The sequence below is a fragment of the Lipotes vexillifer genome, unplaced genomic scaffold (genome assembly GCF_000442215.2).
Source record: "Lipotes vexillifer unplaced genomic scaffold, Lipotes_vexillifer_v1.1 scaffold196, whole genome shotgun sequence".
NCBI classification, from domain to species: domain Eukaryota; kingdom Metazoa; phylum Chordata; class Mammalia; order Artiodactyla; family Lipotidae; genus Lipotes; species Lipotes vexillifer.
Window position 1 is genome coordinate 2,389,001 of NW_006775077.1, and position 18,199 is coordinate 2,407,199.

The window sequence follows — 18,199 nt, forward strand, 5'->3', positions numbered from 1 at the left end:
TTTAATTAATCTGTGATCTCAGTGACGATTTCAGCTACATGAACAAACAATTTACTTATAGTCATAAACAAATTATCTTAGATTTTTCTCCTTTTTAAAGACATATGAACGAATTTATATTTTTTAATGCTATGGGATCTATTTGTTTTCAAGTCTACAGTTTTGTTTTTTTTTACTTAACTTTTGCAAGATGAAAATTTACCAACAGTAACTAAAGGTCTGACATAAATACTGTGCTATATTAGCACATAGGCTTAAACAAAATTTTTAAAAGTCTATGTGCTTGGGTGTCTCAGGGCAGAGAAGAAAAGTATCAGTAAAATATGCTACAAATAAACATAACATTAGACATATACGTTATAGAAAATACAAAACTAAATCAAAACCACAATTAGAATTACTGAGATTTTTTTTTTTTTTTTTTGAAATTCACTAATAGAATGATCATAGAAAATTAGGAGATATTTGTTCAGAAAGAATTCAATTTCTGCTGAAACATATACGTTAGGAATAAAAAGTACACTTACATACAGTACAACTTTCATAATTAGGATAGAAAAACCTGAAAATACAATTATGTTTTTTGTTAGGGAACCCCTCAAAAGATCCCATGGAAACTTACCAGAAACATCTACTCCACATGAAAGATAGTACAACTCCATAAAGTACCATCTTGACACCTGCTAGGAGAATCTTCTTAAGCAATATTTATGCAGCCAATGACCAAACACGGTTCCACAAACCAGCCACGATACTGACATCTACCTGTGGCTCGCTGAACTGTGTGAGGGTAGCAAGCAGGAAGGGGCCATCTACCAGGACAAGTACTACAAACATAGTACAACAGACACATCTGCCTCCCAGAAGAAACTGACCACAAACGGAGGAAAGCCTTGGAATCATCATTATCCCAAGAAAAGTTTGCAAAGTAACTGGGCTTCGAGACTTTCAAACTAACCTTTCAGCCTAGGACATCTGCTTTTTATTCCATTAACTGGATTAGCAGTTAAAATAGAGTAGAATATAAACAGATAACAAACAGACTTGATATTAATGAAATAATATTGACTGGTATGTTTCACTTATTTATTTTTTGGTGAGAATATTTAAGTTCTACTCTCTTAGCTAATTTCCAGTATTCAAAACAGTTCATCAATGATAGTCACCATGTAGTACATTAGCTCTTCAGACCTTACTCATAACTGAAAGTTTGTATCCTTTTACCAACCTCTCCCTGTTTCCCCCACTCCCTGGCAACTACTCTTCTGCTCTGTTTCTATGAGTTTGACCGTTTTGTTGTTGTTTTCGTTTTTTTTAAGATTCCACACATAAGTGATATCATGCAATATTAGGCTTTCTCTGTCTGGCTTACTTCACTGACAAAAAGTTTTGAATTTAAATTTCGTTCTGATATAACTAGGCTTATGGCATCAATCAAATTGCTTCAAATATAAATTAATATTAGACATTTTCATTTGATTATTTTTGTGCCGTGTCATTACTCTTCAAGAACTTCAAAATCACCCAAAAGAAATAAATGCTACCTTTGATTCTTCAGAAAAAGAAATGTGTGCTGTTCATTTCCTTATGTATAATTTCACTTCTCTCTCAGTATATATGATGTTCTGCTACAAAGACAAAAATCTGTTTTTCCTCCTTGTTATTATTCAGGGCAAACCCAAGTTTGATCCATCTATTGCTTCTCCTGCTACAACCTGTGAACCTGCACAGGAAGCCAAAGGAAAACGGGAACCCTCAGGGGAGATCATTCACAGGGAGGAAATTATCCCCTGCAGAGTCAGTCCCCAAGTCAGGATGCTGCTGAAACAATGGAAGACAGAACAATGATCCCATCGTGTACTGAGGCCTCAGTGCCTTATTATTTAGTAAAGCCTAATAAACATAAAATGTTTATACAGCAAAATTATGTAAAAAGGCATACTATTATCTAAGACCTTAAAAAGTTTTCGTAACTGAGACACTTTATAGAAATATGTATTTGAGAAATTAATACAAACTTTAAAGGGAAATAAAGATTTATTATAATTTTATCATTACATCTTAAAACTATCCTAAAAATGCTTCCAGCATCATGTAAAGTTAAGACAGAATTCAATTAAATTAAAAGTATTCTTTGACAAAAATTTTCTAGGATACACACACACACACACACACACACACACACACATATTTCAAATGCTTGTGATGAACATTAAATTTTACCTAGTCTAGTCACATGTGTAAAAACTTACCAAATTTGATTATAAGAAATACTAAACAAAATATTTAGAAGAGTGATAAAAGAGACGTTGGGGAATATCACAAAAAGTACATTCTTTGTTGAGACTCCACTACTTGGGTCAAAGGGTAAATCAAATATTCTTAGCCTGCCCTCATCTAAAAGGAATGAAAACCCTTCCTGAGATCAAAACCTAGTGCATTAATGATTCTATGAAATACACTGGCCAAGAGCTAAGTAAACCATCAAGTAAGGAAAAGAATCAGAGTGTATTTCCAAGTTCAGCAAAACAATGGGGGTAAATCTTTAATATGAGGCAGGATTTATAAATTTTATTCCTCAGCTCTACGATACGTCATATTTCTAATTGGAGTTATAATTTCAAATAATAAACAAAGAATAGTGAATAAAATGAAAAGTAGAACAGTAAAAACAACTTTTTAAAAGAGTGTGTGTAACATTGGCAGCACTAAGGCAATTATGCAGTTGAGCAAAAATCTCAGTCTTAAGGAACAATGAAGGTATTCCAAGATCAGTAATAGGGACGCAATAAATAAATGATCAAACTGCAGACTTTGGGCTGAATTTTAGTTTTCTTTGATTTACTAAATGACATTTAAAGTGTCATATAAGATTATCCTTAATATTTTTAATACTGCAGGTAGAATTTTGTGTTACTTTTCATGACTTATCAGTGGTTTACTGTTTAATATGCATTTATTAACCTTAAAAAGTGGAAGCCAATGAGAAGGTGAGCTTCACGTAAAAGAAAGCCCAATTACAGCCAACTTTAGGGCAAGTCATCTAATCTCATGTGAAAGCCAGTGTCATCAGTGGAACAGAGTGCAGCTTGATATTTAATAAACTCCATGGGGAAATAAGGATTTACATTATTAGAAAGGGTACTTACTATAACATATTAAAGTTTTTTTCTATTTCTCTCCTTAATAGAGAAGTGACAATTAAAACATAACAAAAAATAAAAGTATAGAAAAATGTTAGATTGTTTCCATTTTAAGGTTGGAAAAAAATCTAAAGAATTTGCTGCATAAATAATATGGTAGGACAGCGTGCTATGAATCTAAATTTATGCTTCGAAATTATAATGAATACTAATTAATAGTGAAAAAGTTTTGGAGCAATGATGGAATATACTGATCTATAATGGATTCGAATTTTGGATATCTTAGACAGTAAAAGCTTAGGAAAAGGGTACACGTTTACATCTAAACAGAATGAGATGTCACTGCCTAAATTAATAATGCAAACTTGAAAAATAGCCCCAGGTTCAAAAGACCAATTATAAAATTCTTTTGTAAACAAATCTATATTCACATTTCTCATGAATAATTATAACTACTAAAATTTCTCCACTAATGTTCAATTTATAAAATGAAAAATATATTTTCAAATGAAATTTAAATAATACTTCAGTTTCTAATCATGGTAATTTACCTGCAATAAGTGTTAATAATGACAACAACAGGAATATTCTACAGGAATAATGTTTATCTATTTATATTAAGCAGACAAAAATCTAAATATGAAAAAATTATTTAAATATTTTAAGCAATAAAATATTATGGAAAGATACTGATAAGACAAATATGACCATATTTTCTCAGGAAATATGTGATCATCTTATACATACTTTTATTCTACAGAAATCAGACCTACTCCAATTTCTTTATCTCGTGAAAGAAGATACTTTGTTGTTGTAAGGTAGATATGGTAAGCATTTTGTTCTTCCCATGCTATGCAACCAAAACAATCTTTATGAACTTAACTATCTGCTCATTTAAAAACGTTATTCTCCTCAACAAGAAAACGAAGGTATCCATTGAAAATTCTACATTTCATTCATAGTCACTAACTTTAGGAGTGTTCATATATTTGGAAGTTTTTCATACTCCTGGTCAAGTTAACTTGTCTTTCGTTCATTCGTAAAAGCAAACCCAACCTTGTATATACGCAGAATGATAAAACTGTCCCGTGAACAGAAAGTGTTCAAACTACTTACTTTCAATAATATTCAAATTATTAAAAAGGCTTAAATAAAGATAAAATCACCCTTTTATCAAGGACTTTAAGCATTTCAACAGGAAATTTGATAGCAATCACTAGATGTAAACATCCTGAGTATTAACTCATAGGATGAGTGACAACAGTCTTAGAAAACACCAGCTCCTTCTCACAACAGTGCCCCACACAGGTCTGATACGGACGGGCTCCCGCTGGATGCAACGCACTGCTCAACGGACGTGATGCTACTTCGAGGTGATAACTTGGATAGGGGACAAGTAACACGACCTCGACCTTCGCAAAAGTATAATACGATTTCAAGCCCGGAAAACCTGAAATACTTAGAGATCTGTTCATGCATACAGAGACTTGCGTGTACCAAAACACAGTACTGATCAGCCAAACAAAATTCACATCCCAATCTTTGTAGTAGTACTGTTAATAGCCTTAAGTCATACTTCTATGAATTTCTTCCAAAAAAAATCATGGACACACACAGAGATTTAGGTAAAAGTATTTTTGGAGTAAAAACCTGAAAACGGCAGAAATGTCTAAAAATTTAATAAAGTTATTATTGTTTATCAATCTAACTAGAGGGCAGGTATTAAAATTACATTGAAGAAAAGAGTGGTTTTCAAACTAGGCCTTTTGAAACTCTAAGGTATTTCAGTAATTATCTAACAATTGATTTGGGTTTTTTTTTTTTTAACAACTTCAAAAACTGTAAAAAAAAAAAAAAAAAAAAACCCATCACGGCATGTATTATAATTTTCAGACACTAAAGACCTTCAAGGCACTGAAACTCTTGCATTACCTCACCGAATAGTATCTTGAGGTTTGTCAGGTCAAGTAAAGCCTACAACCATCTGAAGTCCTAACCTGAGATGAGAGTGAAAACAAGGGCTGATGTGCACAGCCAAGCTCTGGATAAGTGATCTAGTGTGTTCCTCACCGTACGTCAGCAGTGTTCCTGAAGTTCGTACCCAAAGCATTTGTCTTTTGTAAATGAGGAAGAGGCTGAACGGCTACAGTGAGCCTCAAGAGCCTGAGCTCCTGACGACCTGCCCCTGCTGAGCGCTCACTGCAAAGTCATAAACTGGACACCAAGGCTAATCCAACAGCAACTGTTAGCAAGAACTCCCCGCTTTTGAAAACTCTTTGCTTGTCAAACAGTCTTATATGATATCCGTTAGTGTTATAATAAGTGACTTACAGACTGTAACTCTGAAATCTGTAACTGGTAGACACCACTTTTATCTATTTTATACATGGGGTCTGTACAAGATCTTGTTTGAAGTAACAGTTCTACGACTTAAAAATTATAGTTTGAGAACCACAGTTACACAGGATTAATGACATAAGGTGGTTATACAATTTGTTAAGTGTGAAAAATAAAATTTATAATGAAAGAAACCACCAAAAAAAACAATGATTCAAAACAGGCATAAGGTACAGACTGAAAGAATATAATCCTAACAGCTAAGAGTGATAATTAAGGGAAATTTTTATAAATGTGTAATTGTTTTCCTGTGTTTTGCAGGGAAGGCAACTACAGCATAACCTCTAATAAGGAAAAAGAGCATGCAATAACGTTTGTTGTTTAAAGAATTCGTACTATCAGCTCCTTAGAATTTCTATGTCTACCTCTAATTGGATCACCATTTTATTAAATCTCAAAGAAACACCAATCTAGTGTTAGGCAAAGACAGAAATGCGAAAATGTGGAATGAATGAATAATTGATGAATGAAATATACCCGCAATATGTCTGTACTATTAGATGACCTTCAACATAAAACTTAATGCAATAATGAGGATAATAATAGAGATTATGGCAATATATTTACTGAACGCACAGGCTATATCCACAGGAATACAAAAATCTATTTTTCAATGAAGGCTTCAGCTTTAAGGTATATATTCTGATATGTAACAAAGGCAGGCTGCACTGAAGAACTACCCTCAACGTTTCCACATCTTCATGCACAACAGGGCCCATGAGACCTTCAGCCCCACAGTTGGGCTGATCAAGGCCCTAAGAAGATGTCCCTCAGCTGCCTGCGCATCCCATGGTGTCTCACAGACCACAGTGAGCTCTGAACTCATGCTCACAGGCCCCCCACACAGCGTGATCGAGCCGCAACCTACAGCCGCCTTTCATTTTCCACCAGGCCCGGGATATGCAGACCTTGTTACAGAGTGAAACAGGATCATTCACCACTCCTGCTTCTCTGCCCCTGTGCTTTGCGGCCTCTGTGAAGTCACTCTGCAACCTGGCAGATGTCACTTAGCCGCTGTGGCCTCCACAAGTGGACGGAGCACTCATGACCTCCAACATGCTCTCAGCACAGAAATGCCACGCTGTACCATCACCTCCCTGCATCCTCACAGAACACACACGTGACTGAAAGCTGCCCATCGTTTAAGCCACGGCCGACAGGCTTTCTCCTCTAGCAGGACTGATCTTGCTCCTTCTCTGTGCACTCCCCTGGGGTTTTTAAATACCACTGACATCTGTACTAGAAATATTTACTAACATTACCATTACAAGCCACCCATTATGCTACAATATCGTTAAAGGCAGGAAGCATTTCTTACATTATCTTCATTGTCTAAATGAGTGACTCACTCACAGTAGATGAGATGCCATATGCATTGAATAACTGATTAATTGGATGGTTCCTTACAATCACTTGAAAGTCAGGTGCACCAATGGATTATAAAACCTAAATGTGGGACTTCCCTGGTGGAGCAGTGGTTAAGAATCCGCCTGCCAATGAAGGGGACACGGGTTCGAGCCCTGGTCCTGGAAGATCCCACATGCCTCGGAGCAACTAAGCCCATGCGCCACAACTACTGAGCCCACGTGCTGCAACTACTGAAACCCACACGCCTAGAGACAATGCTCCGCAAAAAGAGAAGCCACCGCAATGAGAAGCACGTGCACCGCAATGAAGAGCAGCCCCCGCTCTCCACAACTAGAGAAAGCCCCCGCGCGGCAATGAAGACCCAATGCAGCCAAAAAAAAAAAAAACAAAACCTAAACGTTAAGACTGTAAAAAATGGAAAAAATTTTACATCTTTAAAAACAGTCACCAAAATTAGGTGGTGTAATAAACTCCCACTCCTGATATATGAATCATGCTTTAAATCATGCTAATTCACGGTAATCAAAAACACAATTCGTTTATGGTGAGTTTAACAGGATTTTCACCCACCATGATGACCCACTTGATTCCACTTGCTTCATAATGGATCGTTACCTGTAGTCACACCAGGGGCACCTGTAGGGCTTCTCTCCTGTGTGTACCCGCTTATGCCGCGTCAGATGAGATTGGGTCGTGGAGGCAAAGTTACACTCATCACATTTAAAAGGTTTTTCTCCTGAAATATATCAAGAAGAGTTGTAGATGAATAATTACAAATATTGGAAATGAAGGGCTTAATCTGTTATTAACAATTAAAAAGACACTCATTTCCATGAAATTTTAAGACTACACATACTTAGGATGTTTGAACATTTATTCAGAGAGAGAAAGTTAGAAGATACCATTGATTTTTATTTCTCTATGAGAACAGAAGCAAGATATCCATTTTTCAGTTCACATGTAACTTATACAAACAGGATTCTACATTATCTAATCTAAATAGAAACACACAGTGAAGCACTCATCCAGATAAAAACATAAATATCAGCTTTGGTTTAGCACTGTATTTTGAGTCATTTAACAAACTGTTAGATTAGGGCCATTATAAAAATCTCAGTGAGGTTAAAACCATGGAAAAGTATGTAACAAAGATATACTTTGAATACACAGTGTAAAACTTATTAAAATCTTAAAGTTAAATATGAAGGAAAAAAATAAAACCAAGTGATAAATTGACACCAATTTTAAAAGTGTTAGAAGTAAAGAGAAATTATAATTCACTAAGTTGAGTAAAAGGTAAAGAGGCCTCAAAGAAACATTTGAAATAATATTTAACAGCCCTGTAAATTCCATCTCCCCTGTGTAGATACACCTGACCCCTCTGCACATACAGCTCACCCCTGTGCTGGTTCAAGGACCTACCCAGGACTCACCGCCCTCTGATCAATACCTCTCTCTCCTTCACACGCAAACTCAAAGAAATCAGGTCTGACTGGTTTTTAATTCCACTAGCTGCACTGGCTGGTGAGCACTTGAGATGGGGTGATTTAATTTTAATTGATGTAAATTTAAAAACTGATACTGAATTCACCTGTTGAAAAAATGTTTAAGTCTAGAACAGCTTGGGAATGAGAATCTACTTTTTGACATGTAAATTTTATCAAACCTAAATACAGATCATGAATTACAGATAAAATATTTGGCCTCTGTATTGAGATGTGCTGGAAGTGCAAAATACACACCAAATTTTAAAGTCCTGGGGTCGGCGGGGGGAGAATAAAATATTGGTAATAATGTTATATTGACTTCATGTTGAAATGATAATAATTTGTATGTATTTGTTTGAATTATCTATTTATAAAAAATAACTTCACCTATTACTTTTTCCTTTTTTTAATATGGTTACCAGGCAACTTAAAATGATACGTGTATAGCTCACATTACACGTGAACTAGAGAAAACCTCACCACCTCTTCCTCAAAACACAGTTGTGATATACAGAAATACTCTTGTCAAGAGACATTTTCCTGAGAAATTTTACACATAGGACGGATTAATTTTACATATGTAACTCTACTTGTTACTTATTTCCCATGTTTTTGTAATAGTTTTATAAGTATACTAACATATAGAAAATGAGGGATGAAATATCTTGGTTTAAAATTACATCTGTTCAGCTAGCAACAAAACTATGTCTGCCCTGAAAATCAGAACATTTAGAAATTTGTCCTACATTCCCTAAGCCTGATTATATGGCCTTGCCCATTAACTGCAGTAATATTTACTGAATGCATACACATCTCATCTGATGGCATTTTATCTGTCATTGTAGCCCAGGGCAGCAGTTAGAAGAAGCCAAAAGGACTTCAATCCCAATCCAGGTTTTGCCATATTTCACTCCCTACCTGGTAAGATCGGGAGGATAATACACGGAACATGGAGATAATTGTGAGGATTAAAGCAGACAAGGCATAGGTAAGATACTTAGGAGTGTGCCCAATAACCAGTGCTTCATCGTTATGGGGACAGGACTGCCTAAACACTGGAAACTGCAAACTACTCTCACAAAGAAAAGAAGCAGCACACAAATGGCTCTCATCAAGAGCTCATAACCAATAACAAAGTAAAAACCTATAATATACATAAAATAATTAATGGCTTCGCAAAGTTAGTGAACTTGACATAGAGGTATCATTTAACAGATCCTACCAGGGAATATTTGACTTATTCTTGTAAAAAGAAGACCGTATACACAGCAGAGTAAAAATCTTGGAGTTGAGAGGGGGTTTTGTCTCTTTTAGCCATTTCCCATATACTACACCCCAATCAAGTGGTCACCCAGAGTCAGTCTAAATAACTCTTTGTTCTCAGTTTCTAAACCGCTGGTTTATAGACAGCTCAATTGTACTGAACTGACTTATACAAAAAGTAACTTTCACGATGATGGCAGGTTTTGCTTTTATTTGAGGGATAAGACATGATCTTCGAATTGCATAGAGTTAAAATAAAATCGTGCAATCTCTTCACATTTGACAGTTAAAATAAAATCGCGCAATCTCTTCATATTTGACACGGGAATATTCTGTGTCATAGAAACATATAAACCTTCACACACAAGCATATCTGAAAACTTCCTCATTCATTATAAAGACTGAATTGCTCATTAAATTCAATTAAGAGTATCTTAACTGTACACCAATGTCAAAGAATAGTTCATATGGAAAACAGAAACACAAAGGGAAGCACTCACCTGGATGAAAACACTCATTATTAATTACTTCAGTGACTTGACATCACCTGTCTAGACCTGACACAGGAGGCAGAATGGAGCTCTCACCACGATCAAAGTAACGAACATAAGCACCACCACAGTGGTATCCCTGTGCCCTGTCTTTCTTCTGCTCGTTCCATCCCCAAGCAAATGTCCACTGCTTTCTTTCGCTGTGTGTTAGCTACTACTTTCTAGAAGTGTACACACATGGAAACATGCAGTATGTACTTCTCTCCTGTCTGGCCTCTTTCTCTCAGCTTTACTTTGTGCTTCACTCCCGTTGCTCCAGGTGTAAATGCTTGATTTATTTTTGCTGCTGAGCTGTAGAGTGGTATTCATTACGTGAATGTCACGTGTATCCACTGATATGGTCCGTACATACGTCACTTTGTAAGAAACTGCCAAACTATTCTCCAAAGTGGTTTGACCGTTTTATATTCCTACTAGGTGTGCTTCAGAGTTCCCATTGCTCCAAATCATCACCAGCATTCAGTGTGCTTAGTGCTTTAAACCTGAGTTTCTCTAATGATGATCTGAGGAGAGTTTCATGTGCTTATGTGCCACATGCATTTATATTCTTTGTGAAGTACCTGTCCAAATATTTTGACCCTTTTTTAGTTGGTTGGTTTCTTAAAACTGTGTCCTGAGAGCACTTTATATATTACAGATACAAATCCTTTATAAGAGTTATGATATATACATATTCTTTCCAGTCTGTGGTTTGTCTTTTCATTCTCTTCACAGTGTCTTTTGAAGACAAGTTAATAATTTACAAAGTTTTCAAGTTCTCCATTTATAATTTTTCAAGTTATGATTCTTTCCATTTATGAATCAGGCTTTTGATGTGCCGGTATCTAAGAAATCTTTGATAATCCATGATCACAAAGATTTTTCCCCTAAATTTTCTTTTAGAATTTATACAGTTTTAAGTTTTATATTTAGATTGAGTTCATTTTTGTATATGACATGATATATGGATCAAAATTTATTTTGATTGCATATGGATAGCCAATTGTTCCAGCATTATGTATTGAAAAGGTTAAACTGTCTTTGCTCTTCTGTCAAAGCTCAGTTGACCATGTAGGTGTGGGTTGTTTTGTAATCTCTATTCCATTCCATTGATGTATTTGTTTACCTTGATGAAAACACCAGAATGACTTGATTATTGAAGCTTTCTAATAAGTCATGAAGTCAGGTTGTGTAAGTCAAGTTTGTTCATCTTTCTCAAAGTTGTTTGATATTTCACTGTTGCATTTCCATATGAATTTTAAAATCAGCTTGTCAATTTCTTAAAAAAAAAAAAGCTTGAGGGATTTGAAATGATCAATGTGAGAGGAAATAAAATCTTAACAACATTGAGTCTTCCAATCCATGAACATGGGATATCACTCTATTTAGGTCTTCTTTAATTTCTCTTGGCAATATTTTAAAGTTTCCAATGAAGAGGTTTTGCACATCCTCTGTTAAATCTATCTCTAAAGGTTGTTCCTTGGTCAAAAACAATGGACAAATATATGCATGAGTCTGTTCTGCTCCCTTGATCTATCTGGCAATCTTTATGCCAATACAATACTGACATGACTATTGAAACTATATACTAAGACTTCAAATTAGGTAGCTTGAATCTTCCACTTTTAATATCATGAATCTAAGCGGTCAAACAATTTAAAGATTTTTTCGTTAAGCAAATTCACAAATATATTCTGACGTCTCCTTATTCCATTCAAACGAAGTGTTTGAAAGTACGTTGGCATCAGACTCACTGCTAACTGGTTTATTCTTTTAGCCTTGGTAGACATCGTTAATCTACCCATTTTTCACGGATCTGGCAGGAATCTAGAGGGGTAACATTAAGGAGTCATTGTCTGAGTCAATGGTATAAATACAAGGTCATCCAAGCTCCTCAAGTTTAAGTTTCTTGGTGAGAAGGTTTAACATAAACACTTAAAAAACATGGTAAATGTATCGATCTTATTTCACTTAAACTTTTATGGCATTTTCATGTGACACAATTTAAACTTAAAAAAAAGCACTTTTAAAGAATAATGTCATTTAGATTCTCTATAACTCTAATAATTTGAAGTTCATGTCAAGCTGACATTGTATTGCAATAAACTATCAACTGTCATTTCATGCTTAACTTGACAACACAACAGATTAAACTATGTAGTCTTAAGAAATTGTGAAAAATCTACAGGCTGACAGAGAAAAAATATAATGCTACCAAAGTATGCTACATACTAAGCTACAACCACTAAGTAAAGGAAGGCTCAAGCATGTCTGGGCCCTTGATGGAAAAGAACTCTGTGTCAACTTACACAGACTACAGTTTATTCAATCTGTGCATAATAGTTAATTTGTAACTCAATTCTGTTACATGTTCAATACTATTGTTTGAATATGTTCATCGGTATCTCTTTTTTATCCAGAAATGATCATTTCTTCGGGAAATTTCAGGCAATTTCTTCAGGAAAATACACTTCAGAAATACACAAGTAGCTCTTGTTTGTTAGTCTCAATACACAGCAAAATAAATCGATAAATAAATAACTTCTAGATTGTGAACTGTGAAAGAAAATCTTAAAAACGTTAAACAAGAATTTCAGTTTCCTAATATTTGTTAACTGCATGAAATGAGATAGGTGCTACATGAGGAGGTGTACACGCTTACTAAGGAAAAATTTTTGATGGAGTGATCAAACTGATTTGGTGCATTGGGAACAGTCCTTCTGAATTCTTTGTCATTCTAAAGCCAGAAGGATGAATAAACCTATGAGTGAGATAGTAACTACTCTTGAATAATGCTATCTGTAAGTCAACAGGGCTGCCTGCATACAACCTGCTGGGGATATTTCCTTTCTGCCTGTTTCCCTCACATAAGAGTATATAGTAGTTTAAATTGTGTTCTTCATACTTTCCTTTTCAAGCGGTAATCTTGGCGAAAATAACCACTGAGGAATATTCTGCACCTGAGGTCCCCGTGACAGAAGAGTAAAAGGAAGCCGGAGGAGGGACACCAGCAACGGCATGGATTATGGACAGAGAGAGGTGCCCTTTGTGTGTCAACAATCTGTCAGATGGGCCAAGCCCTTCTCCTGGAAGCTTGCACCGCATTCCTTTGGGCGGGCTGGTGGTCATTAAGCTGGCCAAGGCTCTTCAACTACATGTGAGGATTTGCTCCTGTTCCCTTGAATCAAGGGTCTCTGACAGGTGACCCTTTTACCAGATAAAAGTAAATCTTGAAGTGGAAGATGTTTTGTGTCAGCCCCTTAGATAGTCTGTACTGCAGTGGGGAATTATTTACGCCATCTGGAACACTTTTGATACCTATCCCTTTCCTAGCTGATTGTAGTTTGGGTGGGCACTCTGTAGTAGAAAGGTAAACCATGTCAAAGAGGAATACATCAGAAAAACACAGATTTCAAATGAGCCAAACAAATCAGGCCTTGAAAAAAAAAAAGTTATGTGTTGCTTAAATATTATAAATCCAGCATAAAAGCTAAGGGCCTAGACTGAGTTGTACTAAGCTGTTTGGCTTAGTACTGTTTGGCTAAGCTGTTTGAACTGACTTTGGTATTAAAGAATCATGTTTGATTTGTGCCACAGAGGCAGATAAACGCCAAAAAGACAGATGCCTCTGTCTGTGAGACATTGTCCTATATGGTATAAAGTTAATAGCAAAGTAATAAGGAGCCTCTGGACCTGACATAAAATATAAAGTTGTGCCTGCTCGATGCGGGTTCATGATCGATCACCTGTAAACGCCTGTGATCACAGCATTACCGGCCCCTCGGCAGCGGGAAGAGGGAGCACGGCCACGCTGCCAATGGCAGCACGGGGGAGTCTGCTGACGCCCAGGGCCACGCCAGGGCGACACCATCTGCATGGCAACAGTTTGGGCATCAATAAACTGAAACAGGAAGAATCATAAAACCCCGCATGAACACACTTTACCACACATATTCCCAATTTGTCCAACAGAGTAGCCAAGGATGACCGCCAGCCACTGGGCTCTTCTGCCATCTCTTACACCTAAACTGTAAATCACTGGATTAAAAAAAAAAACAATGTGATCACAGGTTGCTACCACAAACTTAAAATAGAGTTTTATGTTTACCAAGTTTGAGTTTTCAACATTATATTAACGTTGGATATTTCTTGACTCAATAATAATCCTTATCCCATAGAGAAATTTGAATCATATAAACTTAAGAGTCCAAAAGGAATGGTTAGCATTAATTTTCACTAATCATATAAATACCATAATGGGCATTAAAGCTCCTTATAGCTAAGCGCTAAATATAGCATATCAAGAATCAAACTGTACCATAAACAACATATTTCATGTATTCTACGTTTATGCCATTTTGAGTATAACTGCCAAACTCAACTATTCTCATGGAACGCAAGTAAAAGTCTAACAATGAGTTACAAATTCTGTTACCATATGATTTATCATCTAAACTAGAACACTTTTTAGGGTAAAAAGTGGTTCTATTAATAGTTACAAGGAACATCACCAAAAATCAGCACTGTCTCAGACATACGTAATTCAGAAGTTAAAGTAATTACTTATAAGACCTATTACAGCATATCAATAGGTAATCAACTTTAACAGATGTTTAAAACTTTTCATCCTTCTGTGTTCCTAACCAAGGCATCTAATTTATTTTGTTGAATCACCAAGAATGCCCATCATGAAAAAAAAAAAAAAAGGATTCTCTTCAATGTCCGTATCTGCTTAACTTGCCTCTTCACTGCTTTCCATTCTTTTTTTGTTTTTAAAGATTTTTTTTTTTTGATGTGGACCATTTTTAAAGTTTTTATTGAATCTGTTACAATATTGCTTCTGTTTTATGTTTTGGTGTCTTGGCTGTGAGGCATGTGGGATCCTAGTTCCCCGACCAGGGATCGAACCCGCACCTCCTGCATTGGAAGGCGAAGTCTTAACCACTGGACCACCAGGGAAGTCCCGACTGCTTTCCATTCTTAATCGCAAAAATACCTGAAGCTGCATTGAGCTACAACCACATCTACTTGGTTCCAACCCGCAGAGGGATTGCTGGCTAGAGAGTCAGGTGGTTCCGGAGGCTGAGACAAAGATGGGAAGGCAGGGCTGCTGGTAAGCAGGTGAGAAGCAGCTAAAAGGTGGTGTGAGCAGGAAAGGAGACGGGGAGGGACTGACTGAGAGGAAGGCAGGCCCCCCAGCTTCACCACAGCTCACGGGCCACCCCCAAGGCAGGGCTCTGCCGCAGAGAAGCAGCTGGTATGTCTGCACACAGAAGGCCAGACCCTGTTCTCCCCCTGCTTGACACGACTTTACAGGACACCTGATCCATAAGACACGCAGCAGGCTTAGTTTATAAATACGTAAAAGCAGACGAATTAAAATCTTGTATTATTCAAGCACAATTTTCAGTAGACCCTCAAGTGCACAGAGTTTACAAAAATCGAAAAGACAGGCAATTCAGGGCCAAGAACGAATGCGGGGGGGCCCCCCTGGACTGGCTGCCTCCTGAGCGGCAGGCTGAGGGCCGGGTGGCTGGACTGACCTGTATGCTGCCTGCGGTGCTTGGTGAGGGCATGCCGGGTCCCGCCAGCAAAGCCACACAGGTCACACAGGAACGACTTCTCGCCTGTTGCAACAATAAACAGATGAGGGACTGCAGAGGTCACAGATCATTAAAACATATCTATCAAGGCTTTCAGGGTTACTAATTCCTCCAATCAAATGTTTCCATGTAAATATGTCAAATGGGAATGAAATTACCACTGCGGTTTATTGACTGTGATAAAATCTGAAAAGCACCACTGAACATAATTACATACTTGTCAGACCCATAAAAATTAGCTTTATTATCAATGGAATGGTTTTGTACAACTTCATTTCTGGTAGATGTCTTCCAGATGGGGCTGCTTTATGCACTTGAACAGTTTTTATGCATATCCTGATTTTTTACAATTCCCATACATCTGGACTTTCTGAGCTGACTAAAGATTGCTTGGAACTGTTAATGTACAGTATACATGATTCTGCTTAAATAAAACATACTGAGTTTTCTAACAACTGAAGGATATTGAATCGGTTTTACCTGATTCTATCAGCATCTTCTTTAATAACTTCCTACTTAACAATATGAATTAAAGTTTCCCTGAATACACTGAAGATCCCAAGTAACGATAAAATCTACATTACTCAACTCAGTGCTGTTTATGTTCCTCAAACTTTCATGGCACAAAAAAGGAAGTCTAGGGATTGCTAAAGAAATTGTATAAAAACTCCTATTATTCATCTTTAGTGATAAGTCTTGACTGGAAAACTCTGCAACAATTAGAGTCAGATTTGGCAGACTTTGTTAAAAATGTTTAAATGCTCATTTTTAAAAACATTTTTACACAAGCTAACATTCTGCCCTACAGCTTATAAATGCAATCTCTCTCTATTCTACAGCATATTTGGCCAATAAGTGCTGGCACCTAGACAGTTTATCCCATAAGGCTCCCAAAGAAGAGAAAAGGAGAATAAAAATGCTAACACCTTGGAGAGAGTCAGTGAAATTATAAAATACTTTTCAAAAATAAAACAAATCATTTTATCTATCTTTATCTACTTTATTCATGTGAATGTTTAATGCAACAAGTCTTTCAAGGGTTTCTGCCCACGTCAGCCTGCTTTGTTCTAAAATGTTTAGGTGTTTTACAATAGAAATTTAGCTTGAGGTGTTGTGGAAATGGTAATTGCCTTTTTAAGGTTAGAAAAAATAGTAAATATAGGAAGGCAGAGTAGCTACCGTACTCAGAAAGAGTCTTCCCTTTACCTGAGAGCAATACTAGCTTCTAATTTAAATGAACATATATTAATAACGAGAGTTTTAACCAAATTATGTTTAATCTTACTTCCCAATGGTACGATAAAATGTTCATTATTATCATTTATAAAATAAAGCTGAATTTAAGCATTTTTCCTATCTTTACTTCCCTATTTTGGGGTTAAGTTCATTCCTTGGCATCATTATATCAATACAGAAAAAAAGAATAGAGTAGATGGGCTGTGAAGAATAAAGTTTAATTACAATCACTCATTTAATTATTTAATCAATTTGAAATATAAATCTTTCTAACTAGCTGTATTATCAATTAAATAACACTGAAAGTGGACTTTTTTTAAAATCCCCAAAGATAATTTGCCCGTTAATATTAACATACTATTCTGTGTTGAGACAAAACTATTCTCTACAATTTATTCATTACCACAGCTTTGTGGGCATTAACCCCTTGGAGTGTGCGGAAATGTGTGTACTGTGGTCCACACATGCACACACAAGATCACACACACCTACGCATATGGTGGTATGTGGCGGAGAAGAGATTAGTGCTATGCTACCCAGCCAGCAAAATACCTGATGAGGAAAGAGTATTCTTACTATTTCTGGACTCAAGCAGACTATGATTCCTTTCCCTCGTTTATGAACTTCTTTGCAATCTATATCTTTCTTGTAAGATATAAACATTAACAGACAAATCCTAATGAAATTTATATTTTTTACAGGTATATGTGCTGCATGTAATGAAATTTACATTTTTACAGGTATATGTGCTACGTGTATATACTAAGTTTTATTCCCTTTCCTATTTTAAGATATGTATAGGCACAAAGACAAAATTATCAGTTTTCCATGTGATTTGGTTCTAGATATATTAGTGACCTTGATTTTTTGATGTGCAGGATTTTTATCTAGGATGTTAGTCTGCAATGTATTGTATGTCATATTTACCTTGGTGGCTTGATTTGTTTGTCACTCTAAATTCAATTTTCACTTGCCCTTTTTTTTTTTTTTTTTTTTTTTCCAAGCGGGTAGGGGGAGTTAGGGTTGGATAGTGGGCAATTGAGTATTTTTCAAGAAAAAAAATTTTAAGAAAAAACTAAATGTAATATACTCAATAAAAAGGGGGTTCACTTAACATGCCATATTTATATGATAGCAGAGATATAATAGGAGACTTTTCTTAACAACCTGAA

At 36.1% G+C, this 18,199-nt stretch overlaps 1 protein-coding gene across 1 annotated transcript in view; it reads right to left on the reverse strand.

Moving 5' to 3' along the window:
* Positions 1–18,199, reverse strand: part of ZNF407 (zinc finger protein 407) — a 407,110-nt gene that overhangs the window by 167,031 nt on the left and 221,880 nt on the right. Inside the window, exons 6-7 of the mRNA XM_007449668.1 lie at positions 15,732–15,815; positions 7,524–7,644 (exon numbers count right to left, since the gene is read on the reverse strand). Coding sequence (XP_007449730.1) covers positions 7,524–7,644; positions 15,732–15,815 — 205 coding nt within the window. The remainder of the gene's footprint in view (positions 1–7,523; positions 7,645–15,731; positions 15,816–18,199) is intronic.